The sequence below is a fragment of the Phyllostomus discolor genome, chromosome 2, assembly GCF_004126475.2.
Source record: "Phyllostomus discolor isolate MPI-MPIP mPhyDis1 chromosome 2, mPhyDis1.pri.v3, whole genome shotgun sequence".
NCBI classification, from domain to species: Eukaryota; Metazoa; Chordata; class Mammalia; order Chiroptera; family Phyllostomidae; genus Phyllostomus; species Phyllostomus discolor.
The window spans coordinates 103,954,763-103,980,421 of NC_040904.2; the positions used below are offsets into that span (position 1 = coordinate 103,954,763).

General features: G+C 48.8%; 1 protein-coding gene across 1 annotated transcript in view; it reads right to left on the reverse strand.

Moving 5' to 3' along the window:
* ITGB5 (integrin subunit beta 5) overlaps positions 1-25,659 on the reverse strand; it is a 114,041-nt gene that overhangs the window by 13,606 nt on the left and 74,776 nt on the right. Inside the window, exon 10 of the mRNA XM_028504562.2 lies at positions 20,375-20,804. Within this exon, the coding sequence (XP_028360363.1) occupies positions 20,375-20,804 (430 nt within the window). The remainder of the gene's footprint in view (positions 1-20,374; positions 20,805-25,659) is intronic.

The following is a 25,659-nucleotide window of genomic DNA, read 5'->3' on the forward strand; positions in this document are numbered from 1 at the left end:
AGCCTCCATGATGCCAGAGCACAGCAAAGACGTAAGAGCGGCATGCAAAGAACCTGGAAGGAAGAGGAGCATCCAGCCCCAGTCCTCGTCACTGGGGCAGGCGAGCAAGTGGGAGTCACTGAGGAACGTCAGAAAATTCTTATCTGTGTAGACTTTGAGCTCAAATATCTGATAATTGCAAAGCAAAGTTGCAGCAAGCCAAAACTAAGAAAGAAGCTCTTGGCTCCTCCTGAACGTTTGTCCTTGGTGACAGCCTTGATAGTTCTGCTTTAGTTTGTCAGAATGCTCGTCCCCTTTCAAAGACAGCTGAAAGCATCTACAGCAAAGATGAGGCCCGTGCCACCACGGCCTCCTTCACACCTGTGGCCGGCAGTGCCGTTGAGTCCAGGGAGCCTGCCCCGCAAGCAGATCCTTCCAACTCGTGAGAGCAGCACATCTTGGTTTAAAGCTTCCAAGTCTCCTTTAGAAAGCATGAGCCAGCTCTGGCTGGTATAGCTGAGTGGATCAAGCACCGGACTGCAAACCATAGGGTCGCCAGTTCAGTTCCCAGTCAGAGCACGTGCCTAGGTTGCAGGGCCAGCCCCCAGTAGGGGGCACTCGAGAGGCAACCACACACTGATGTTTCTCTCCCTCCGTTTCCTTCTTTAAAACTAACTAAATAAAATTCTTACAAAAATGGAGGGTGGAAAAACTTAAAAAGAAAAGAAAAGAAAGCATGAACCATATAGTGTGATACACTATGTAGATGTGGTCACATCTTATCCTACTCCAAATGTCTCAGGTCCTGCAGCTGGGCCTCAGCCTGCCCTTCCCTCAACTTACACGAGGATTTCTCAGCCCTTCTGGTCAGTCCTCGGTCTCTTCTAGCGCCCTAGGAACACATGTTATTAAAATGACAAGGGTCATTTGGCTCTGTCCCCAGGACCAATGACGGGTCAGTCACCGGTGAAACTGAACGGAAGACGGGGGCGTGACCCTGGCAGACAACACACAGAGGCCTACTGCGTGATGACGCTTCATCAAAGCCAAGCTCATTCGGAGAGCCATCCCAGCACCTTGGTAAAGTGGGCTGGGTTTCGTGATGCCTGTTTAATACTATACAGACCTAAAACTATTTTCATCACACATAGATAGGGGTACTGAAGGGCATGTGAAAGCACTTTGTAAGCTGTGAACTGCTACATGTGCAAGTTATTATTAGCACTACCTCTGTTAGGAGGATTGACAGATAAATGGACAGGACGTGGTAAATGCGTCTATTTATACAGAATTTCAGCTCTACAGAATTCAGCAGCTTTCCTTCAGCACAGCCCTGCTTGTGTGGGCTGGGGGCCAAGACGCTGCCCCTTGCTAAGTTTCAGAAAATAGAAGGTCGGCTATCTAGAGGAAGAGGTGCCCTTGAAGAAGGCTGGGGGAAGGAGCTGCTGGAAGGAGGGAGAGGAACCAGTGGCCTGGGAGCCAAGAAGGACGTGAGAGGCAGCCCCGGCACTGCGCTCTGCAGGGGCCGCAGAGGGCCGATCCTGCAGTGGCCCCTGGGTTTTGCCACAGTCCGTAGAAATGCACAGGATGCAGCTGGCAGGGGGTGAGGGAGTGGCGACGGGTGGCACAGGCAACTCCACAAGTGACCTGGCTGTGCAGGGGCAGGAAGCGTTGAGGAAGAAGGACGGGGTTTTGAAGACGGGAGATATTTGGGCATATTTCTGATTACAGAAGAGATCCAGAGGAGAGACAGTCTGGGGGGAAATAGGAGAACTGAGTGACTGGCAAACTCTACAGAGATCCCAGCAGAGGGGGAAAGGGAGAGGACAAGCTGAAGGGTGCTGGTGGCTGTGGCCAGAGGAAGATGCTCACTTTCAGTTCCAGCAGTGGAGTTCAAGGCCATGCAATCAGCCGCATGAAAGGCTACAGTGCTGTGCTGGAACCAAGTTCAAATCCGTCCCCCACCATTTGTTATATCCCCTTGGGCAAGTCACTAAGTCTGTGCGATGATCTGTGTCCTCATCTGTCAATGGGGACAACGCCTTCCCCATGGGGACACTGTTAGGAATTCGGGCACTACCGTGAGCACAGGCCCTCACACGGCATCCAGCACTTGAGGGTGCCCAGGATGCGCTCGCTGGAATTGCTGGGACTGCCTCCGAAGCTGAGCCATTAAGAACTCGGAGACAGTGTGTGGGACAGCTTGCGCCGCAAGGGAACGCAGCAGACCGTGGGACTTGGGGGAGAGGAGCTGAGTGTGGGGTAGAATGTAGAGATAACCCGGAGCCCAGCAAGAGACAAACGGGGAAAGGTCGAGGGCTACGCCAGGAGCCAGGCACATGCTGACGAGGTATGGGAGGAGGGCAGCATCCCCCAAAGCACCGCCAGCCATGTTCTTAGGGACCAGCAGTTTCAGAAAAGGGAGGGGGTGGGGATTTCTGCACAGGCTAAGAATGACGAGGAGTCAGTTAACCCTGAAACACGAAGGGTGAAGATCAAAGCTGGGACACAAGGACCCACTCAGGAAACGGGCCGTAGGGCGTCGTGGTCAGTGCGAGATGCCTGCACTTGCACGGGCTGGCCTGCTGAGCCGGCCTTTCCCGAGCAGGAATGTTGGACCGCCCCGTGTACTGGCTTCCTCATTTTTAAAACGGGGCTAATAAAAATGTCCCCCTTGCAGGGCTGCTGTGTGAGTCAAACCACTCGATCCACATGAAGCACCTGATGTTCGGCATGTAGTAAGTAAGTGCTCAACGAAGGCCAGCTGTCCCCATCATCATCACCATCATTGTTATAATGGGAGTGAGGGGAGTGGGAGCTTGGAGCAGGTTTTCTTGGAGAATCTCGGGGGAGAACTTTCTGGGAACTCAGATCAAAGACTTTCAGGGTTAAAAGCTCCCATAAGCACACCTAACCCACACCCGCCCGAGGGGAGAACCCCCAGCGGCCCCCAGAGCCTCAGGGAGGCTGACACACCAAGGTGTCTGAGGCCGGAACTAGGGAGCTCCCTGACAGGTGCCACAGGACAGCAGGGAATGTGCGGTGTGGTGGCTGAGGGAGGGGACCGAACCTGGCCCTCAGCAGCATGGGGACAGGGGGATGTCTGGGGCAGGGCTATGTGACCTGTGGGGCACAGATCGCCTCTCCACACCTGTCCAAAAACAGTTCCCATCCAGCTCCAGATGCGCTGTGGCTCCCCTCAGCAGGAGCCTCTGCCCCTCTGAGTGTCTACTCCGGCTGGTGGAGGGCAGGACTGAGCTCAGTTCCTGAGACAGGCGGGATGCTTCCCTTCATCTTCTCACATTCAGTCTCCCTCCGCCTTTCTCACTCACACACCATCACTTCCTCTTTCATCGTTTCCTGCCTCTCAGTTGTGTCCTGCTCTCCTCACAGCACCCCTCCCTCTCCCTCAGCTTCCCGCATCCTCTTCAATCACAGCCCTCTGTCTGCCCCAGAGTCTCCCCCTCCTCGCTTTCTCTTCCCCTTTGAGAACCCCAGCCAGGCGTGTAAACAGGAAGTGGTTAAGAGAAAACGAAAGAGAAGAGGTGTGCCCTGGAAAGCCTTTGCTCATTTGGGATATTTCCCTGTCACTGGAAGTCAGGTCCTGTCTGTGCTCCGGACACCTCTGGGTGAGCCCCTGGGCCAGCCCGCCGAGCTCCAAATACCATGTTAAAAAGAGCAGGAAACCAACTCAGAGCTTTCTGTGCTTTCAGTCACGGGGGGGGGGGGGGGGGGGTCGATGGGACTCAGGCCCAGAGAATCTGCTGAGCCAGGGCAACTGGGAGTGGATCCCACAGCCCTGCCCTCCTCTGCATCAGGCAGATGTTTGGACACCTCTCTGCGTCTGTGGACACAGCAGGGAGCAGCCTCACATCACACACATCCTGGTACTTACACCCAAATCTCCCTGCAGAACCAAAGCCAGACACAGCTGACCTCTGCGGCCAAAGGCACACACAAGCAAAGGCTCGCAAAGGGTTTGGCCTTTCTGTCTGGGACTTCTGCACAGGAAGGGGAACTCCCTCCTCAGAAGTGCTGTTCCCAGTTCTTGTTGACAAGCAAGTCAGTGTTACATAACAGGCCCTCTCGTCCCTCTCATCCTGAGTGTCTCTGCTGCTGTGTCCTCAGGGTATCTCTGCCTGGTCCCTGGGGGAATGTGCCCCTCCCACTTTATCCTCCCCTTCCATGCACTGGCTTTGGTTCCAAAACAGTAGAAAACAGAGCTTTCTGAAATGCATAGGACATGTTTGCTCCCTGTTCCCTATTAAGGGATCTTAGCCTAGCTCCAAGCTAAGCAGAAACTAAATAAACCGCCAGGGGCAAGAGAGAAGCCACACACTGTAAACACTGCACTACTTGCCAAGGATGAGTTACTGACGGGAGGACCAGAGAACCTGCCAGCTGAGGCGGGCTCCTCCCACCAAGAAGGCACAGCAGGCCTCAGGCTAAATACCAACCCTGAACGCGGCTGTGCAGAACAACTCCTCTGACCAACTCCATCCTGTGCTCGTCACTCTACTTGAAACTCCACAGAACTGCGCCGCTGGGGACTTCCTTTCAGAATGGGTGCTACTGTGCAATCCCGGCTACCTACTCGCTGCTCTGGGCAGTGGCCCAGTTCCCTTAATAAAAGAGGGATAGTGCCTTGTCTATCTTACAGGATTGGGGAAATCCTCTGTAAATGTACAACAGAGAAATGTAAGATTTAAGCATTTACTTGGATGACCTCATTAGTCCTCCCAATAACCCTATGTGGTGGTATAATTATTACCTTAATTTTTCCAAATAAGAAAAATAAGGTATAGGAAGGTCAAGTAATTTATCCAAAGTCACACAGCAGGCAGGAGTCAGGGCTGGGATTTGAACCACAATTGTTTGGCCCTGGCGCCCATACTCCTAACCATTACACAAACTGCCTCTCCAGTATAACCCAATCATGATTAAGTGACAAAAATTAAAGGAACATGTAGGATAAGCATTCAAGGTGACCCAGAATGTTGTAAAAAACCACTCTCCCTTAAAACCCTCCAATGGCCCCTCAACACTTGAAGCATCCCTTCCATATTTATGCTCCGTGTACAACATGCGAGGCCTCCCACTGTCCGAGGTTCCAGGCTACATCTCACACCTGTTCACCTGCCCACGCCCACTGCCCCAACTCTGCACTGCAGGCTCGGACTGTTCCAAACCACTCACAGCCTCTAAAAGGTGCTGAACATGTGTATATTTTTGTTGTGAAACAATCCCTTTGCACTGGGAAGAGCAGAGAGACTGGATGTGGGTAGCAGATACAGAGGAGAGACAAATTTCAAAATGAGAGACGTGGTGGCATGAGGGATATAGAAGCTGAGGAAGAGGTAGGAGAAAGGGTGACTCCTGGGTTTCTACCTTGCACAACCGGATGAAAAGTGGAGATGGAAAAATCGGAAGTGAACCATGGCTGGGAAAAAGATCATGAGACCAGTTTGAGACTTCCTGAGGCTGAGGTGCATTGAAGACAACCAAGTGGAGATGTCAAGACGGCCCGTGGCTAAAGGAAGCTTGGGAGCAAGTCTGAGCAGCATGTGGGTGACAGAGGCTGTGGGTTCTGGGGAGAGGAGGACTAGGCCATGCCTGGGACAACCCCGGCATTGAACAGGTTGCCAGAGGAGAAGAGTCCGCAAAAGAGACTGCAAAGTTGTGACCATTCTGAGGTGGGTGGGCACGGTCAACTGTGTCAACTGTTGCTGAAAAGTCAAGATGAGGCTCAAAGAGGTTATCGGATGTAGCGGGGCGAGACCACTGGGGACCCGGGAAGACCTGTGTTGGTGGAATCACAGGGCTGGCTCCAAACCAGACAGAGGTTGAGGGCTGAGTGGGAGGTGACAGAGGAAGACGGTGTAGATACATATGCTGAGAAATATGGCTGTGACTATGGAGGAGAGAGGAGCTGGCAGTGATGGGGGTGCACTGAGGGTGTCTCTTCTGTTCTTTTTCTATTTTTTTTTAATATTGAAGAGATCCAGTCAGTGGTTGTTTTTTCATTTTCATGATGGTTTCCCTTGCTGTGCAAAAGCATTTTAGTCTATTTAGTCAAACTAAATAAAAATTTATTTTTCCTTTTGTTTCCCTTGCCCAAGGAGATATATCAGAAAAAATATTGTCATGAAAAGTGTCCAAACTATCCAAGATTCTACTGCCTATGTTTTTTTCTAAAATTGTTATGGTTTTGAGTCTTAACATTTTTAATTCATTCTTAGTTTATTCTTCTGTATGGTATAAGAAGGTGGTCTAGGAGAAGGGATTATGCCAAAAAAAGAAAAACTCATACACAACAGTATGAGTAATCAACAGTGTAATGATTACTAGAGAGAAAGAAGGCTGGGGAAAGGTAGGAGAGGGTAAAAAGGGGAGTAAATGGTGATGGAAGGAGACTTGACTTTGGATGGTGAACACACAATACAGTATTGTATTATACATCTGTACACTTGAAATCTATATATGTGGGGGACCTCCAGTCAAGATGGCAGCATAGATAAACATGGCTCACCTCCTCGAACAACCACATCAAAATTGCAATGAAAATATAGAACAACCATCACTCAGAACCATCAAAAATAGAGTTGAATGGAAGTCTGACAACTATAAAATTAAAGAAACCACTTTCATCCAGACTGGTAGGAGGGGTAGAGACACAGAATGGGCTGGTTCCACATCTACATTTAGTGCATAAAAATTTGGAGGGCATATCTCGGGAGCAAGGAGTCCCAGCCTGACACCAGGCTTCCAGCCCAGGGTTCCAGTGCCGGGAGGATAAGTCCCTATAACTTCTGGCTGCAAAAAGCAGAGGGGAATGAGCCAGAGGAAGAAACTTCCAGTGTCCCAAGCAGTTCCTCTTAAAGAACTCACATACAGATTTACTCAGACTCTCTCCCTCTGAGCTCCAGCACCAGGGTAGCAGATTGAAGGACACCAGTGACATATGGGGAGGAACTGAAGTGTCTGGCATCAAGACAACAGCTGGGAGACAGCTTTGTCCAAGACAGAAAGGCAGGCAGAGGCCATTGTCCCTTTTCTGAGCTCTCTTGCCACAAAGCCAGGAGGGGGTGCCATATCTGAGACTCCATCATCCTGGCTTACACTGTTTGCCCTACCCTGGAGAGCCCCTGAGACTCCATTCCACCCAAATTATGGGCCCATCCAAACTATTAACCATGACTTTTCCATATGAGTGGTTCATCTTGGCTCGTGTTTCACAACTTCCTAAATCCTCTCAAACAAGCAACAGCTGGCCTCAGTGAGCCCTCAGCACCCCCATACTTCTTGCTAAGTGGCCTCAGGCCTGGCATTAGTAGCAGCTAGCCTGGATTCACAGCTTGGCTTCATCTGGGAATCTCTAAGCCCAGCACAAGTAGCAGCCACCTCAGACTGCTTTCTAGTTCATGCATGGTGGCCCTGGGCAGAACACAGGTGGAGACTGCCTTGGCCTGCACCTCCTAGGAAACCACAGAGCCTGTGCACCAAGTGGACAGCCAGAGACCACATCAGAGCACCAACACTCTGTCTCTGCACAGCTGATCCTCCACAAAGGGCAAAGGTTGGTGGTCAGTGGTCACAGCCAGTCCTTACAGCTGAGTGGCATGGGTAAATTCCTCCCATTGACCTGCCAACATCAATCAAGGCTCAATTACCAGAAGAGAGTATAATCAGCCAACACAAAGAGCACACCTTGAGCCCTGGCTGGCGTAGCTCAGTGGATTGAGCACGGGCTGCGAACCAAAGCATCGGAGGTTTAATTCCCAGTCAGGGCACATGTCTGGGTTGTAGGCCATGGCCCCCAGCAACAGCACATTGATATTTCTCTCTCTTTTTCCCTCCCTTCCCTCTCTAAAAATAAATAAAATCTTTTAAAAATTTTTTTAAAAAGCACACCTCGAATACCCAGGTTAGGTGATAGGACAGGCTGTGCCACTGGAACCTATAGGACACCTACTACATTAGGCTATACTATCAAGACAGGGACTCACAGGGGGTCTACCTAATACACAGAAACAAACACAGGGAGGCTGCCAAAACAAGGTGACAAAGAAATATGGCCCAAATGAAAGAACAGATCAAAGCTCTAGAAAAAGAACTAAACAAAATGGAGACAATCAGTTAGAAGCAGAGTTCAAAACACTGGTTATAAGGATGCTCAGGGAACTTAGTGAGGGCCTCAGCAGCATAAAAAAGATCCAGTCAGAAAAGAAGGATACACTAATTGAAACAAAGGACAATTTACTGGGTAACAACAGTAGAGTAGATGAAACTGAAAATTAAACCAATGATTTGGAACACAAGGAAGCAAAAAACAACCAATCAGACAACAAAAATCAAAGAGAACCCCCCAAAACAAGGATAGTGGAAGCAGCCTACGGGTCAACTTCAAAGATTCCAACATTTTCCTCATAGCAGTACCAGAAGGAGAAGAGAGGGAGCAAGAAACTGGAAATCTATTTTAAAAAATAATGAAAGAAAATTTCCCTAATTTGGTGAAGGAAATACCCAGGTAAGTCCAGGAAGCACAGGGAGTCCCAAACAAGGTGGATGCAAATAGGTTCACTCCAAGACACATCATAATTAACATGCCAAAGTTTAAAGATAAAGAATCTTAAAAACAGCAAGAGAAAAGCAGTTAGTTACCTACAAAGGAGTTCCCATAAGACTGTTAGCTGATTTCTCAAAAGAAACTTTGTAGGCTGGAAGGCACTGGTAGGAAATATTCAAAGTAATGAAAAGCTGGGCCCTACAGTCAATATTACTCGACTCTGCAAAGCTGTCACTTAGAATCGAAGAGCAGATAGAAAGTTTCCCAGCCAAGAAAAAACTAAAGGAGTTCAGCATCACCAAACCATTACTATATGAAATGTTAAAGGGAGAAAGAAAAAGAAGATCAAACCTGTGAATAACAGAATGGCAAAAAATACGTATCTATCAACTATTGGATCAAAAAAACAAATTAAGCAAACAAGAAGAACAGAAACAGAATCATGGATATGGAGAGCACTTTGAGGTTGCCAGATGGGAGGAGGGTGTGAGAGAATGGGCGAAGAGGTGAGGGGATTATGAAGTACTAATTAGTAGGTACAGAGTAGCCATGGGGATGTAAAGTACAGTATAGGAAATGGATGAGCCAAAGAACCTATGCATGACCCATGGACATGAACAAAGGAGGGGGGATTGCCTGAGGGAGTGGGCGGTTCTGGTTGGAAGGGGGGGAAATCAAGACAGCTGTAATAACGTAATAAAGGAAATATAATTTAAAAAATAAATTTACATAATTTTATTAACCAATGTCATCCCAATAAATGAAATAAAAATAAAAAATATATAAGATTGGAGAGGTCTGAGCATGTCCTATAGCTGAACAGAAGACTTAATTAAGAGGGCAAGTGTAATATATAGTCATTTATCACATGGATATGCAGTATTTATTTGCTCATTTGCCTCACCTCATTAGCCTACACCATCTGAGTTAACGACAGTGTTTCAGCTTTGTTTGTCCAGTCCCCCCATTCTGTGTGAATGGTGTCAGTCACACAGAATATGGTGATGGTTGTGGGAAGCTATGAACACCATTAGGACAATCCTGGTGCCCTGGGGTCAGACAGCCAATGCAGGAAATTAGAAGATGCACAGGAGTATTACTGATGCTTATGAATTCAAATGTGTTTTTTGAGATATTTCAAATTCTTAACACATATCCAAGAAACCCACAGATTTCAGAGTAACGGGAGGAAAGAAGGGTTGAGACTTTTCTTTTTAGCAGGACGTGGTCATGGACAAACAGAGGCTTCACACCCCACTACTGTTCTTGCATAGTGTTCAGATTTCACACAGTTCAGAGATATGAATAACAATGCATCTTTAGTCTCAGGGACAGCTGCTTCTCTGTTCTTGGCTTAGAGTCGATGAACCAGCCCTGATAAGGTCCACCAATACTGCTTCCCGACAGGCAGCCCCTCAGCCTCTGCCTTCATCTGCTGAACCGCATGTATCTGAGCAGCAGAATATGACCACTACTACGCAAATAGGGTGACATGGCTCTCAGCTAAGCTCCTCCAAACCTCAGCATCACTTTCTGAGATGGCAGCACTAGCTAAAAGATGTCTTCACTGTCAAAGGCGATCGCGTGCTCTCCAAGGATAGCTTTGCCCTTCTGCTCTTACACCTGACTTCTCAATGCCACTGCCCGGCTGCCAAGTCCCTCTAATTACCACTGCATGTCACATGAGAGCAGCAAGGAAGGGACTTGGTCTCTGGTCCGACTCTATCAGTCTTAGTGAGATTAAGGTAATGCAGGGAAGATGGAAAAAATCCCATGTTCTTTAATGAACTCACCTTTCTGGGTTCAGAGAAGTCTGCAAACAACTGAGTAATACCAGTCACAGTCCTCTCAGGACCTGAGAGTGCTGACTCAGAAAAACAGAAGGCCTGCAGCCAAAAGAAATAGAGGTACCTCAAATCAACAATCTGAGTTTGGCTAAACCTGCCCAGTCCGCCTGGCAGGCACTTCCGGGGAAATGCCAGCCACATCTGGAGAGACGCGAATTCAATACCCTCTTGGTCGCAGCAACAGGATGAGAGGGTTGCTATTTTCAACCTGGAACACTGTCGTGTTGTTGTGGCTGGCCAGCAGTTGCCATATTCCGCCCTCAGATGGCTGCCATTCAGAGCCTGGTGTGGCAGTCTCAATGGACAGAGTCGGTCTGGAATGTCACATGAGCGGGCCACGCAGAGGCCTGGCTGCCAGGAGCCCAGCCAAGCCACGAGATGGCAGGAAGCAGCCACACAGAAAAGAGCACCAACCCCGGGGTTAGGGGAGGTGGGCTTCTCTTGGGTAAAGGCGTGGGGCCAACATCAGTAAGGAGTGTGGCCAACGTGCCAGTCCTCTCAGCCACAGCCTCCCCCTCGTGGGTCAGATCAGTAACAGCCACATCCATCTCCTAGTACAGTAACAACGAATGAGATCATCCTGTCAAGAGCGTCTCATAAATTAAAACAGGCTAACAGAGTTTCATTTGAAGAAAGCGGGGGTCAGCATAATCGACAGCGACAGCCGGACACCTGCTGAACACTAAGAGGAACACTCCGTGCCTTCCCCAGACAATGATCGCACGACGGGCGCCTCGCCCTCACTCCACACGTGTCCTTCTGCCTGGTCCGCTGTGTCTGGTGGACTCTTACATAACCCAGAGACACTCACTTAGGAAAACACAGACTAAACACTTCCTAAAATTTTTACCAAAACAAAGAGCGCTTATTAGATAAGACTTGGAAAATGTGACCTAAATGGTGGGGTGGTAGCAGGGATGGCTGAACTGGTAATTCAGATATCTGGGAAGGGTCTCAGCTAATAGAAATAGGTGAAAGTAGATGGAAATTAGGTCACTATTTACTTGCCAAGTTCTTCCCACCTGAATCTATAATCAGGTGTCACAAGGACCTCTAGTCTAGGTTCTGGGCCTCAGTTTCCCCAAATGTAAACAGTCAAAGCAGGGACTACACAGTTGGCCCACTGTATGTGACTGGTGGTATTACACAAGGCAAGAGATGCACATAATCCCACTATCAGTGCTTGCTCATGATGAATGCAAAATACTAACAAATTAGCCTCAGTTTGTTTCCCCGGAGAAAAAGAGGACATTAAATAGATTCTCCTTGCTTTATTATTGGGCTGGCCAAAAAGTCCATATATTTTTTTCCCATAAAAGACACATTTTTCATTTTCACCAATAACTTTATTCATTTGGATATTTTGAGCATGTCAGCCATCTCCCATGTGGTATGACATTGATTATTCTCAGTTAATGTCTCGATTTGGTCACTATCAACTTTAACTACTCTACCCTACTACAGAGCATTGTCCAGAGAGAAGTCTCTAGCACGAAACTTCGCAAACCACTTTTGACACGTTCAATCAGTCACAGACCCTTCTCCACACTGCACAAATCTTTTTTGTGTGTGTTCCAGTTGCATTTTTACCTTTCTTAAAATAATAAAGTATAATATGCCAAAAATGTTGCTTATTTTCTTCCATCTTTAATATTAAAATGGCTACACAAAAATTCACCAATTTTGATAAGTTCTTTTTTAAATACACACTGACATGACAGTTGTCACAATACAATCTAACAAAATTGTTTCAAACACTCCGTGCCATTAACGAAGTTAACGGCAACTAAGCACTACCAGAGCCATCTTACAGAAAAAAACAAATGAACTTTTTGGCCAACCTAATACATTTGCCTGTTAGGTCACTAAAGATCAACATAGTGAGGCTAAACAGCATGCCAACCTGGGAAGTACATTTCCTTCTTTTCAAAAAAAAACCATTTTTTTAATCCTCACCTAAAGATGTGTCTATTGATTTTGGAGAGAAAGGAAGAGGGGAGAGACAGAGAGAGAAACATTGATTGGCAGCCCCTGTATGTGCCCTGACTGGGGATCACACAGCCTTTTGGTGTAGGGGACGATGCTCCATCCGGCTGAGCCACCCCGCCAGGCAGGAGGTGTACTTCTTTAGCTTGGAGATGGTGGAGTCACCTGATCAAGACTTTTCGGGGTAGCAGTTGCAGGCTGGGGTAATAGAAGGCCCCCTCCTCCAGTCAGAGGGCAACAGGCTGGGCTCAGGACGTTGCCCTGGTGAGAAGAATCGATACTTTGAGGTGGACTAGCTCAAAGCCATTTCCAGACAGCAGGGAGCAGCTGGACCTGGGTGGAGTTCTCAGTCAGGGACACACACACCCAAAGGATCACAGGGCTCCATCCAACCCTGCCTTGCCAGCCAGAGGCACTGAGACTGTAATCAGTTGTGTCACCGTTTCCAAAATCAAGACCAAACTCAAAGTGACAGCTCAACGCCCAAGGAATGGAACCAAAGGGACCTTAGGAATAACTCTTTTAGTTACCAGAGGTCTCCCATAGTTTTCAATTTAACTAAAAACGAAAATTTTCTAACATGTTATTCTATCTATGCATAACTTTCACATGGTCTTCCTGTGAAGTTTCCTGTGCTTTTGAAATTTCATTATTTCCTTCACAAGCCAAACTTCACAACCTTAAGAACCAGGCCTGAAGTTCAAAGCACACAGAGTCTGCATCACAGGGTCTCCTGTCGGCACACTTCCCTCTGCAAGTCGAGGGAGAAGGGCAGGAGGCGCGACCCAATGCTGAGATGACTCCGTTCTCCCCATCACTGCTGAATTGTTGCATAAGGTGTTTCTGAAAACGAGATCTGAGCAGTGAGCACGGGCAGCAAGAAAGCTCCATTCCCAGAGCCAGGCTTAGAGCGTGGAACAACGCAGGTTCTCCAGGTGGCTTCCCAGCACGCCGTCTTGTCCTTTAAGATTTCATATAGATCTGGATGGTGAAGGAAGAAGTTTCTTAAAGAGGAAAATGCCAGGGGCTATGAAAATTTAGAAATTAATTCTAGACCCCAAGCAACTCCAACCCTGCCCCCAAGGCATCCAGCACGCACCTGGCACACCAGGCCTGCCCCATGAGCTCCTACTGAACGAGAGAACAGCAAATGCCCTGGCACAAAATGACGCTCAGTGAGAGACTGTTTCCCTATCTGTAGCTGCACTAAGATTAGATACCCACTAAGCTTTAGTTTTTCCAAAGAGCTTTCTCTAAGGATGGGCTGTAAAAGTTAGCTGAATGCGGATCTCAGCAGCCCTGCTCACTGGTTCATGCAACTGGTCTGAAAGGCGCACTATTTCCTTACACAACTAGACCCTACATTTTGGTTCCTTTTTGCCTTTCAGTTGAACTTAAACAACGTCTGGACACAGATGGAATTGTTAGAGAATTCCTGACCATGAGATACCCACTGAAAACTTCTGAAACCAACATGTTTTGATGCCATGAATACCCCTGAGGCTTATCTGTGTGTATGAAAATGTTCTTCCAGGAAAGGGGTGGGCAGGTAATAACATTTACTCAATGCCCCTGGTGGGGAGGTGGTGTGCAAGGAATTTTACAGTAGGACCCTATTTGATGCTCACAATGACCCTCTGGAGTATCTGACAGATAAAAAAAAACCTGTCACAGAGGGTCCACGAGGCAGGAGAGGGCACTGCCAGGTTCAGAACCCAGACCCGAGGGTGCACTGGTCCTCAGCCATTCTGGTAAATGGTCTGGTGGAAGTATCTTTATTAATTATGGGTGTATCATCCCTTATAATCATAGTTATTGAAGAATCCCGTAACAACTTCTGTTCTCAGAGCCATTGTATTCTCACTGTTCCAAAGTGGAATATGACTCTCACGCCTTCGCTGAGATGTGCACAGTTAGGACTTAGTAACACCAGGTTTGGGAAGCTGCTGTATAGGACATGTCTTTGAGGTAGAGGGGCCCTTTACCAAGGGGAAAATATATATATATACAGGGTCCAGCACAAATAATGCCCCTTTTTACTGCAAAATCATAAGCATGTATTTCTGTAATATAGCAACATCACACTCAATCACACCATGTGTCATTTTAGGTGAAATGTTCAAGTTAAACTATACATGATTACACCCATATCATTACCCTCCCAACCACACTCAAGCAGGCCTTACTTCTGCCGGACTCTGCATGTGTACGTTGCATCCTTATGTTTATAAATAGCACCTCACAACCTTGAACAAACTGAGCAGAGATTAATGTATGTGAAAAACACCTGAAGAATTTTCTAGGCTCTCCCATCTGAGGCACACAGGGGCAGCCATTCCCACTAAGAGGCTGCTTTCCTGGGAAATCAAATATGCCAAATCTTGGGTCACTCCAAAGGTGCATTTGGAGGCCCTTGTCGTGGAACCCTGTCCAGGACAGACCTGTAAGAAGCCAGCTATGAAACAGGCACCTTGTGATGGGGTAACACAAGGGACAGCTGTGCCCACGGCCTCGGGAATCACCACTAGGCTGCTCGCGGAGTGTGAAAGTTGCATTTCTGAAGACAATGCTATAAATACGGGGAAAAGTACTTTTTTAAAAACATATCTGGGTAGCGGTTGCCACAGGAAGGGTTCCATCTGGTAAGAATCGGGAAGTCCAGGGCTAGGCCATAATGTCAAGAAGGAGGCACTTCTAACTGGAGAGGTTTAGCAGAACCTTGCAAAGCCTTCTGGGAACCATCAGCCCAGACCCAGAACTTGTGCTCAGGAGCTGGCTCTGGCCACTAGGATTGACAGCACTAGTGTCACCGTGTCATTCTCCATGTGTTTATGTTTGGGGGAGAACTGCAGATGCCTCGACCTCTAATTACCTGTCACACATTAAAGGATCTACAATATGTTGTGTGTATATGGACAAACTGGTCAAGCCACCTGTTAGATGAAGTAAAATACATGAGAATTTATTTAGATGTACTTTGGGGATCTCACAGTCACATGACCTAAAAGGTTCTGCTACAAATTCTATATCCTATTTAATCTAACTGTCTCAGTATGCGAACCCCAAGAAGTAAGCTGACCATTAGCAAATTGCTCACTGTACCCCAGTGCAGTCATCTGAAGTACAGAGACTGCTGAAAGCATCAGGTTGAGACTGATTTCAAGTTTACCATAAAGGGGTAACTCCAATCCCAGGAAATTCACTCTTTGGGCACAGAAACCAGAAAAGAACAACAAAGTTGACGCAATAATCTTTTATTACAGTAAAAACAAATTAACAAACCATGTCCTACTCCCCATATTCTATTAGCAAAGGGACTCTGAAGGGTCAGCACTTTATGAGACTCAGAAGCATAGGAACCGTCAGGATGGCCCCCTAAAGCTGCCTCTGCACACACAGGAACAGTCCGCGGCCAGAACCACTCTCTACGTTACGCTGCCTCCAGGAACCAGAAGGAGAAACCACCGCCCCGACTGCACACGCATCCCATGACGGTATCACAAATAACATGGGTGTTCAACTGCTTCCAGACCTTAGTTTGATCGGCCTCGCCACTAACTTTTATGACATGTAACACACCACAAACCTGTGATTGCTCGCATTTCACCCTCAGTCCTGGCTCCTGGTGGGGGAACTGAGGGGAAGAGCATAAGCCGCTGACAGACAAAAAGACCACAGAGAAGCGGAAGGAGCTGCTCCAAGACTTCCCACCAATTCTGGCCTGGCTCTGCCTCTGCCCGCTTCTGAAGACAAACCACAACCGCATGGTCCCCTTGTAAGATGGGCTGCAGGGCCGAGGGTGAGAAAGACTGACAGAGAACGCTGAAGTCAGCTACTTGTAAGTCTCGGAGTCAGCATCTTCAAGCCAGAGTGATTATTGGGCAATAGACTTCTCTCCCACCAAAACCCCACATGTGACGGCAGCCGAGAGCTCAAAACCAACACACAGTTCCGGAGTGGGAGCCCCGAGCCCGCAGCAGCACGGGCTGGAGACCCTCCCCCACCCGCCCACAACTGCCCCCTGGACAGCCCGTCCTGTTTAAGAGACAAGGAACGCAGGGCTGGGAGCCGCCGCCCCGACTGGTTACAGAGTCCTGCTGGAGCTGCGCTGGGTTTCAGGTCCTTCCGCAATACCCAGAACAACAATGACCTCATTCCAGAAACTGCCTTCTCCAGGAAGACGTGGATAGCTTCACGTTTCAACTTGTTGCTGCTTTTAAAGTGGAGGGTACAGGAGGCTAACCGGGGACGTGCTGGAGAGAGAGCCGCATGTCCTCATCTGGCATGCAGTGGAGTGGCTGCTTCTGAGGATGTATCATGTGGAAAAAGCAAGGCACAGAACTGTGTGCAGCCACAGGCACACACTGACGTGGAAAAAAGTTTAGAAGGGGAAATACTAACTCTTAAAGTATGAGTGATGGAATTATAAATAATTTCTTTCTTTCTGCTCTTCAGAATATTCTAGACCGCAGAAGAGCCCTCCAGCTCCCTGCCATTCTACTGACTGAGCACACCTGTGAACCAGTGGGGGGGAGGGGCTCCTTATCTGGGGCACCAGATGGTCCAAATTAGTCCTGGTCCCCAAGGAGGAGACAGACGGCACAGAGCGACCACACAGCCATCGACTTCCCTGTGTTTTCTCAGTGTTCTTTAAGAATGTGAGTGTTTTCCCAGTGGGGGAAAAGGACGCCGCATCTCAGCAGTCCCGGGAAGTCCATGATGAAGCGTCCTGCACAGGGGAGCCTCAAAGGCTTCTCGAAACTCCGTTTCTCCACCTGAGGACACACAAGCGTCTTGCAATACCACAGGGTTGGGGGGAATGAAGGGAGGAAAGCACCAGGGTCTGGCCGAATTCTAAAATGCAAGATTAACTCAGAACTGTGGGTGTTGGTGGCTAAACAAAAAAAGCTGCGTTTTCACTCAGCTACAGAATATTCCTGTTTCCAAATTGACAAGTCTTCCCTACTGAGGCCGGTCACACCTAACCTTCCACCCGCCCTGCCCCTCCAGGGTCCATGCTCCATGCAAAGCACCGTAGCCCCTCGGAGTGGGAGAGGAGGCATCTGCCACGCACTGGGCTACTTCCTGCCACGCACCATGCCAAGTCCTGTGTCTGTGTCTTCTTCAATGCTCCAAATAACACAGAAACCAGGGGTGTGGGCTATATTTAGAGAGAGGAAAGCTGAAAATCCAGGACAACCCCGACAGCGAGCTGGTGAACCACGGGGACAGAATGCACACGTGCCATCTGCCGTGGAAGTCCTGCTCCCAGCTACACAGACTCAGCAGCCTCTGGAGAACACCCAGCAGAAAAGAGGAAGGGTGGTTCCACAAAAATATTTGATAATGTGTTTAAAAACAAAACAAAAATTGCTGAAAGCCAATTACAGACACTGCCAAGCTTTTTGGAGCTTTTATGGCAGCTGGTCAAAGGAATGGAGCCTCCATCGCATCACACTGGGCCTCCCTAGACAAGGCCCAGAGACTGGCAAGGGGGGAGGCCACCCCTCCGGCACACGGCAGCAGCTGTGGCTCCCAGAGTTGGGTGGCATGGACTCACAAGGGACTCACTCGCTGGTGGTCAGCGAGCCCTCCTTTTGTACCAATGTGCTGGGTGCTTCATACACATTCTCTTATTCCTCAGAAACAACTCTATGCCCAGCAGCAAGTGGTGTGACTGGACAAAGCCAGGTCTGCCTGAGCCTAAGCTCTTTTTCTGCTAACCCAGAGAGAACCAGCCAGCTAATCCCGATCTATCGTGTTTAGCACCTCAAATCCTAACTCTTTACGACATTCAGATGTCCTGCACTTTCTGGAGCAGTTCCAGTTTTGAACACTGCAGCCATGGGTGTGTGCACACACTTGTCTCATGGTGCGGTCAGCCCAGAGGCCTCGCTTGCTAAGCCACACCCACATCTGTGCAATGCTCAGAGCTTGCTTCCTTCATGGAGGAATAGTTACTCTGTTTGCAATGAGCTCATGTTGTAATTTGCTTCCCATATTTATGCTTTAATCTTCCCTGCTGCACTTTTTTTTTTTTTAAAGAAAGGAAGGGAAGGAGAAAGAGAAGGAGAGAAACATCAATATGTGGTTGTTTCTCACATGTTCCCCACTGGAAACCCAGACTGTAACTGGGAATCGAACCAGCAACCCTTGGGTTTGCAGGCCCTGTGCTCAATCCACTGAGCTACACCAGCCAGGGCTTCCCAGCTACACGCTTCAGTTCCTTTCAAATCAATGCTTCCCAACTGAAAGGCCATTCTCAAAGAAGGAATCCTAGAAACAACAGAACACACAACAGAATTCATAGTAGTAGAAGAAACTACAATGCTAACTAAAATTGTTCTGCTTCCTCTATTTGCAAGTGGTCTGTTGTTGAATGGAATGACTCTTTGGAGACACAATTTTATGCCATATCATCAGAATGCAACTCCCAGAATGGGAACTGCTGAGTTGTAATTTAAATGGAATCCATGTAAAGTTCTATGCTTAGATTTAAAAATTTAAGTGCTCATATGTGACACAATAAAAACTCGGTGACCTGGCTTCTGTGGCTTCATGGGTTGAGTGTTGGCCTGCAAGCAGAAAGGTCACCAGTTCAATTCCCAGTCAGGGCACATGCCTGGGCTGTAGGCCAGGACCCCAGTGGGGGTGGGGAGGGGGGGGAGGGGGGGATGGGGGTGTGCAAGGGCAACTGATCAATGATTCTCTTGCACATTGGTGTTTCACTCCCTCTCATCCTCCCTCCTAAAAATAAATAAAATCTTTCACAAATAACAAAATAAATAAAATTTGGCTGGAGTATATTTCAAAAAATTTAAAAACTTAAAATTTTGTTAGTAAAGTTAAACACAAGCTCAATAGTATAATGTGATTTTTTAACAGAAAAGTGAGCACAGTCTTAGGATGTGTTAACGGAAGAGATCACAGGAAGCAAATGCTTGGCTGAGCCCTTGTTATCCAGAAGGACAAATACCGTGCTCACTTCTGAGGGCACACTGCACAAAATGACACAGCCCTCAAAGAAGGAAGGGACTTCCTTCTGGACGGGCCTGGATAAGAACAGATGCCTGGCAGGCTGCCATGTGGAAGAGGAGGGCTAGAAGACAAATTATTGGCTGAAGGTGACTGAGAAACAATTTTTTGTTCAATGTAAGAAGGAACTTTCAAGCCAAGTCTGTGGCAGGCAGAATATGGCCCCTGAAGATGCCCACGGCCTAGTGCCCAGAGCTGTGCCTGTGGTGCGTCACAAGGTAAAAGCAACTTTGCAGGTGTGATTAAGTCAAGGGCTTATCCTTGTGGGTCTAACAAAATTGCAAGGATCCTTATAACAGTGAGGCATGAGTATTGGAGTAAGATGCGACAAGAAAGCAGAGACTCTTTCTCAGAGTCAGAACAAGATCTGAGGATGCTGCACTGAGTGCTCTGAAAACGGAGGCAAGCACTACAAGCCAAGGAATGCTGATGGCTTCTAGCAACCAGCAAAGGCGGGAACTGGGTTCTCCCCTAGGGCTTTTAGAAGGGATGCAGCCCTGACAGCAGCTGGATTTTAGCCAAATAGCATCTGTTTCAGACTTCTGACTTCCAGAACTATAACAGGATACATTTCACTGTCTTAATCCACCAGGTTTTCGGTAACTTGTTAGGGCAGCAATAGGAGATGAATGTGACACCTAACAAGGAAATAGACACTACCAGCCCCAGTGAGCTCCCTGTCCTAGGAGGTAACCAAGAAGAGCTGGAAACCTGTCAGGACTGCTGTGCAGGCAAGTCCTGGGTGACCCATGACTGACTCCTCCAACTCTGATGGTCCACGTCTTATGGCGGCTCCTTCTCCTGCTTCTGTATTTGACACATGGGTCCCCACCCCTAGGCCTGGCCTGCCTTCCTCTCCTCCCAGGAGGACGGTGGTGGTGAGTGAAAGGTATGCTAGGGGGGATGCCCTCACAGCACCTGGGCCTGGCTCAGAGTCTGAGCATGTGCACAGGGTTCTTACCTGAGCAGAGGACTCCTTTGTTCCTGGCGCAGGAGAAGTTGTCGCACTCGCAGAAAGGCCCGTAGATCTTCCCAAACTCGCTCTCGAAGCAGGAGCACTGGCTGCAGCTGCACTCCCCGCGCCCGCTGCACAGGGGCTTGCCCTCCGCTTCCCGGCACAGGTTCTGGTACCCGCTCTGGTTCTCCCCTTCCTGGCACTCACACCTGGTGCCCAGGTAGCTGGGGTTGCACTCACACAGACCGCACACGTAAGTCCCGTTCCCGCTGCATCTGGGGCTATCCTGCTCCAGCCCCGCGCTGCAGCCACACTTGCAGTTGTAGGTCACCCTCACCTCCAGGCTGTCCCGGAAGCCCACGGGCCGCAGGGTGAACATCTGCTCCGTGTGTTTGCCTGGACAGCTCCGGGCCTCCACCGACACCTCAAAGGACGCCTGGGCAGAAAGAGGAGAAGGGACTTTGTGGGCACAGGGAGTCAGGGTGTCCGTACTGGCCTTCCAGTCAACCAGGGGTCTGGCCCAAGCACAAGTCCTCAAGGTCCTTGGTGGAGAGCTGCGGCAAAACCTGCCCTGTCCACACATACAGGGCCCCGGAAGGAAGAGGCCCCTGGTCAGCAAGCACCCTCATTTTACTGAGGAAGAGCTTATTTAGGCATGTCAACATCTGACGTGCACTGTGCTTGGTTCCTGAGTGCTCATTACCTCTTTCTACCTTCACAGCCTTGAGGAAATGGGCTTCTACAGAAAGGTAGAAAGACTCAAAAAAAAAAAGTAGGTTTTTTTAAATATAGTTTATTGATTATGCTATTACAGTTGTCCCATTTCCCCCCTTCAGTCCCCTCCACCCTGCACACCCCCTCCCATCCACGTTCCCCCCCTTTAGTTCATGTCCATGGGTCATAAATTCTTTAGCTTCTACATTTCCCATACTATTCTTGCCCTCCTTCTGTCTATTTTCTACCTGCCATCTATGCTACTTATTCCCTGTACCTTTTCCCCCTCTCTCCTCCTCCCACTCCCCTGTTGCTAACCCTCCATGTGATCTCCATTTCTGTGGTTCTGTTCCTGTTCTAGTTGTTTGATTAGTTTGTTTTTGTTTTTGTTTTAGGTTTGGTTGTTAATAACTGTGAGTTTTCTGTCATTTTACTGTTCATATTTTTTAACTTATTTTTCTTAGATAAGTCCCTTTAACATTTCATAAAATAAGGGTTTGGTGATGATGAACTCCTTTAACTTGAACTTACCTGAGAAACACTTTATCTGCCCTTCCATTCTAAATGAAAGCTTTGCTGGATAGAGCAATCTGGGATGTAGGTCCTTGCTTTTAATGACTTGGAATACTTCTTTCCAGCCCCTTCTTGTCTGCAAGGTCTCTTTTGAGAAATCAGCTGAGAGTCTGATGGGAACTCCTTTGAAGGTTACTGTCCCCTTATCTCTTGCTGCTTCTAGTATTCTCCCCCTCATTTTTACCTTGGCTAATGTAGTTATGATGTGCCTTGGTGTGTTCCTTCTTGGGTCCAACTTCTTTGGGACTCTCTGAGCTTCCTGGACTTCCTAGAAGTCTATTTCCTTTGCCAGATTGGGGAAGTTCTCCTTTATTATTTGTTCAAATAACTTTTTCACTTATTGCTCTTCCTCTTCCCCTTCTGGTACCCCTATAATTTGGATGTTGGAACATTTAAAGATGTCCTGGAGGTTCCTAAGCCTCTCCTCATTTTTTGAGTTCTTGTTTCGTCATTCTTTTCTATTTGGTTATTTCTTTCTTCCTTCTGGTCCACTCCATTGATTTGAGTCCCAGTTTTCTTCCCATCACTATTGGTTCCCTGTACACGTTCCTTCATGTCACTTAGCATAGCCTTCATTTTTTCATCTAATTTGCGACCAAATTCAACCAATTCTGTAAGCATCATGATCACCAATGCTTTGAACTGTGCATCTGATAGGTTGGCTAACCCTTGGTTGCTTAGTTGTATTTGCTTGGAGCTTTGATCTGTTCTTCCGTTTGGGCCATTTTTTTTTGTCTTGTTGTGCCTGTTACGTTTGAGGGGCAGAGCCTTAGGTAACCCAGTGGAGCAACCCAGTTGCTGGGTTGTGACAGTGTATGTGGGGGTGGGGTCCTAGAGGGAACAATGGTGCTTTCTCTGCTCTCTGTCAGACTTCAGTCCCTTCTGCCGCTTCCCCCAAGCAAACTGGACCTTTCTGGTGCTAATTCCTGTGTGGATGGGCTTGTACATGTTCTAGGACCCCGTGGGTCTCTCCAACGAACTCTCCTGTGAGGCTGGGAGTCTCTCCCTGCACCTCAACCCCCACAGGTGTTTTCATTCAGTGCCCTAAGGCTCTATTTCCCAGCGCTGGACCCCTGGGTTGTGCACAGTGCCTCACTTCACAATCGCCGCCTTGCTGGGTCTGCCGGTTGCCACCCTACGCCCAGGGTCCACCCATTGCAGTCTTGTGCGCCCAGGATGTTTTACACACCTGGTCCCACTGCTCTTTGTGCCTCGACCCTTCTCCACCCCGCTGCCCAACTCCACCCCTCCTACCAGTTTGGATAAACATGTCTATTTTAACTCCTTGGTTGTCCGACTTCCATACAGTTCAATTTTCTGTCAGATCTGGTTGTTATTCTGTTTCTAAATTGCTGTTGTCCTTATCTTGGTTGTACGAGGAGGCACAATGCGTCTACCTATGCCTCCATCGTGGCCGGAAGTAAAAATATATATAGTTCTTTTTCTCCCCTTTCTCTTCACCTCTCTCCTATTGCCTCCTGTCTCACTTTGAAAGTCATTTGATCAACAAATATTCCCTGGGCACTTCCTCTGTGCCAGGCGCTGTGGGAGACGCTCCCTGAGCTCACAGGCACCGGAGCCCACAGATAACACTGTAGAAAGGCTTCCTCCCTGCTGAAGAAGGGACAATAGGACACCTGGATGCCTCCCAGTGTACCTCACAGGCATACCTAAAGGGACCCAAACAGTCCTCACAGCTGCATCTTTCATAATCAGCCTATGGCCCTGAGGTCATTAACAGTCATCACTGATCAAATGTGCCACACACATGGACAGACTTTTCTTTTTAAAAAAAGCATGTAAAGAAACATTGCTAACTCCTGAGCTCCTTGCGGGTTGCCTTGGAAACAGGCAGCAAGGTAGACCAAGCAGGCAGATGGCGGGAAAGGTGCCCACTCGGCTGAGGTGTGAGGAAAGCAGGCCACTGCTCAGTATGATTCTCCCAGGAAACAGAGCACGACCTCCTCACCTTCCTCTGTGTCTCTCACTGAGAAAGGAGCCATGTGTGGTCAGAATCAGCCAGCACCGCCCTCGGAACAGAGCCCTGTGAAGTCCACGCACAGGGAGCTGGCGTGCTCCTCCCCAGGACGGTGGTGGTGCCTACACAAATGGAGGCCCGGGCACACTCCAGAAACTGACTCACCATGTCTGGCCCAGATGTCTTTATGTTTCAAGTCTCCTCAGATCATTCTAGAGCTCAAAATGGGTTAGGAATCACATTTAGCTGTTGTTATTCTTACTCTATTATTTGGGCTGGAATAAAGTTGAGTTTAAAAGTCACCAAGAACCTGCTTTATAGGATACTGTTTGGGTAATGATGTGAACTCTTGGAGCAATGAAAAATTTTTTTTCTAAACATTCTACAGATCCTTATCGCTTTGGGATCTTTACTAATTCTAAAAAGCCTCCCTTCAGATTCTGTGACATCTACGGACACCCCAGGGTGGGGGTGGGGTGTGACAGACGGAGGAGGGGGACAGACCCAGCTCTCCAGGTCCTAGAGAGAGACCTGCTTGGCACCAAGCCACAGCTTCAGGGTGTTCAACAGCAAATACCCAACAGTCAGGGTGAGCTGAAGGGTGTCACGGGAGATGCTTGGACAGGGGCTGAGGACCATAACCAGGAGCCAGGGTCCGAGGACACTGGGAAACCCAAGCCATCCACAGACAGTTGGGACTAGCCCTCCCCTACCTCACGTCTATGTCGGGGGTGGGGTGAGAGGAGATAAAAAGAGAGATTGACAAAGCAAGTTCAAGACTAGGCTCTAAGGCCCTGAGGTATAGGTGGGATCTTGAGGTAAGGAAACAGATGAGGCACGGAAATCTGTGACAGCATGCACTACCGGTTACCAGGTACCAAGCACCCACTGTGTCCTATTCAAGCATTCCCCCGAACACATCATTTACATGCCCTGAAGGGAGGCACCTCATCTACCAGAGAGAACATGGGGGCGGCGGGCTTGGTGCTGGTCTCACAGCTGGTGAGGGCTGGCTTGTGCTCTCTTTGGCAGACTACCTCCTGGAAGTAGGGAATGAGGCAGACACCCAGTGTCCATATCTGGGTACAGAGGAAGAGGTGGCTCAGCTCACCGTGGGGGCTAGATGGTGACCCCCAAGGGCCAGAGGCTCCTCCGCATCTTCCTGTCTTGGCTCAGGACGACCTAAGCCTGCAGATGAGCGGGAGGAGAGACTGTGCCTGACCTGACCAGAGCCCCCCACCTGGACATCGAGAATGCAGAGAACATCCCTGTCCTCTGAAGCTCAGAGAGGAGCTGGGACTTGGTCCGTGGCCTACTTCCCAGGGTTACCACTTTGCTGCACTTGTTAGCTGAAAAACCCTTGCCCCCAAAGGCATCTGTGGGGCAGAAGTGAAACAAACTACAAAGGCATAACCTGGTTAGAGACCAGAGACATTTAATTATTGAAAAGCTGTGGGAAGTGTCTGTCTCGGAACAGAACCGTCCCCCAGGGGAATCTGGGCTGTGTCACGGGACACAGTGACAACAGAGAGAATGAGATCTCCTGAGTCTTGCTGATGTGTCTGTGGTTGCTGGGAGTAAATGCAGAGGCTGGGAGCCCCTGAATCAGTGCTGGCAGCCGATCACCCAGGATTTAGAACAGCGCATGTCCTGTCTGCCTGGCTGCGGAGCAAGGAGGACCTGGCTTGTAGGCATGTCCAGCAGCCTTCCTCAGTCCGAGCATGCAGGTGGCCACCAGTGACCACAGAAGGGCTCTATTTCAGCCCCTGGGTCTCAAGTTCTACGGGCATGGGAGTGCTGTACAAAGCATTTCAGGAATGGCAAGTAAACCCGTCCAGCGACCCTTCCTTTCAGTGTCCATTTCCCTAAGGGGTCAGGAAAAACTGGGCAGTCTGGCAGGTGTCTGGAGAGGCTTCTCTTCCCCGATTACTATGGCCTTCAACCGGTAGTGAAGGCCCCCAGACCCCGGAGACTTCCCATTCTCCCACTCCGAGACGCCAGAGGAAGGCGGGGTGGAGCAGCCCTC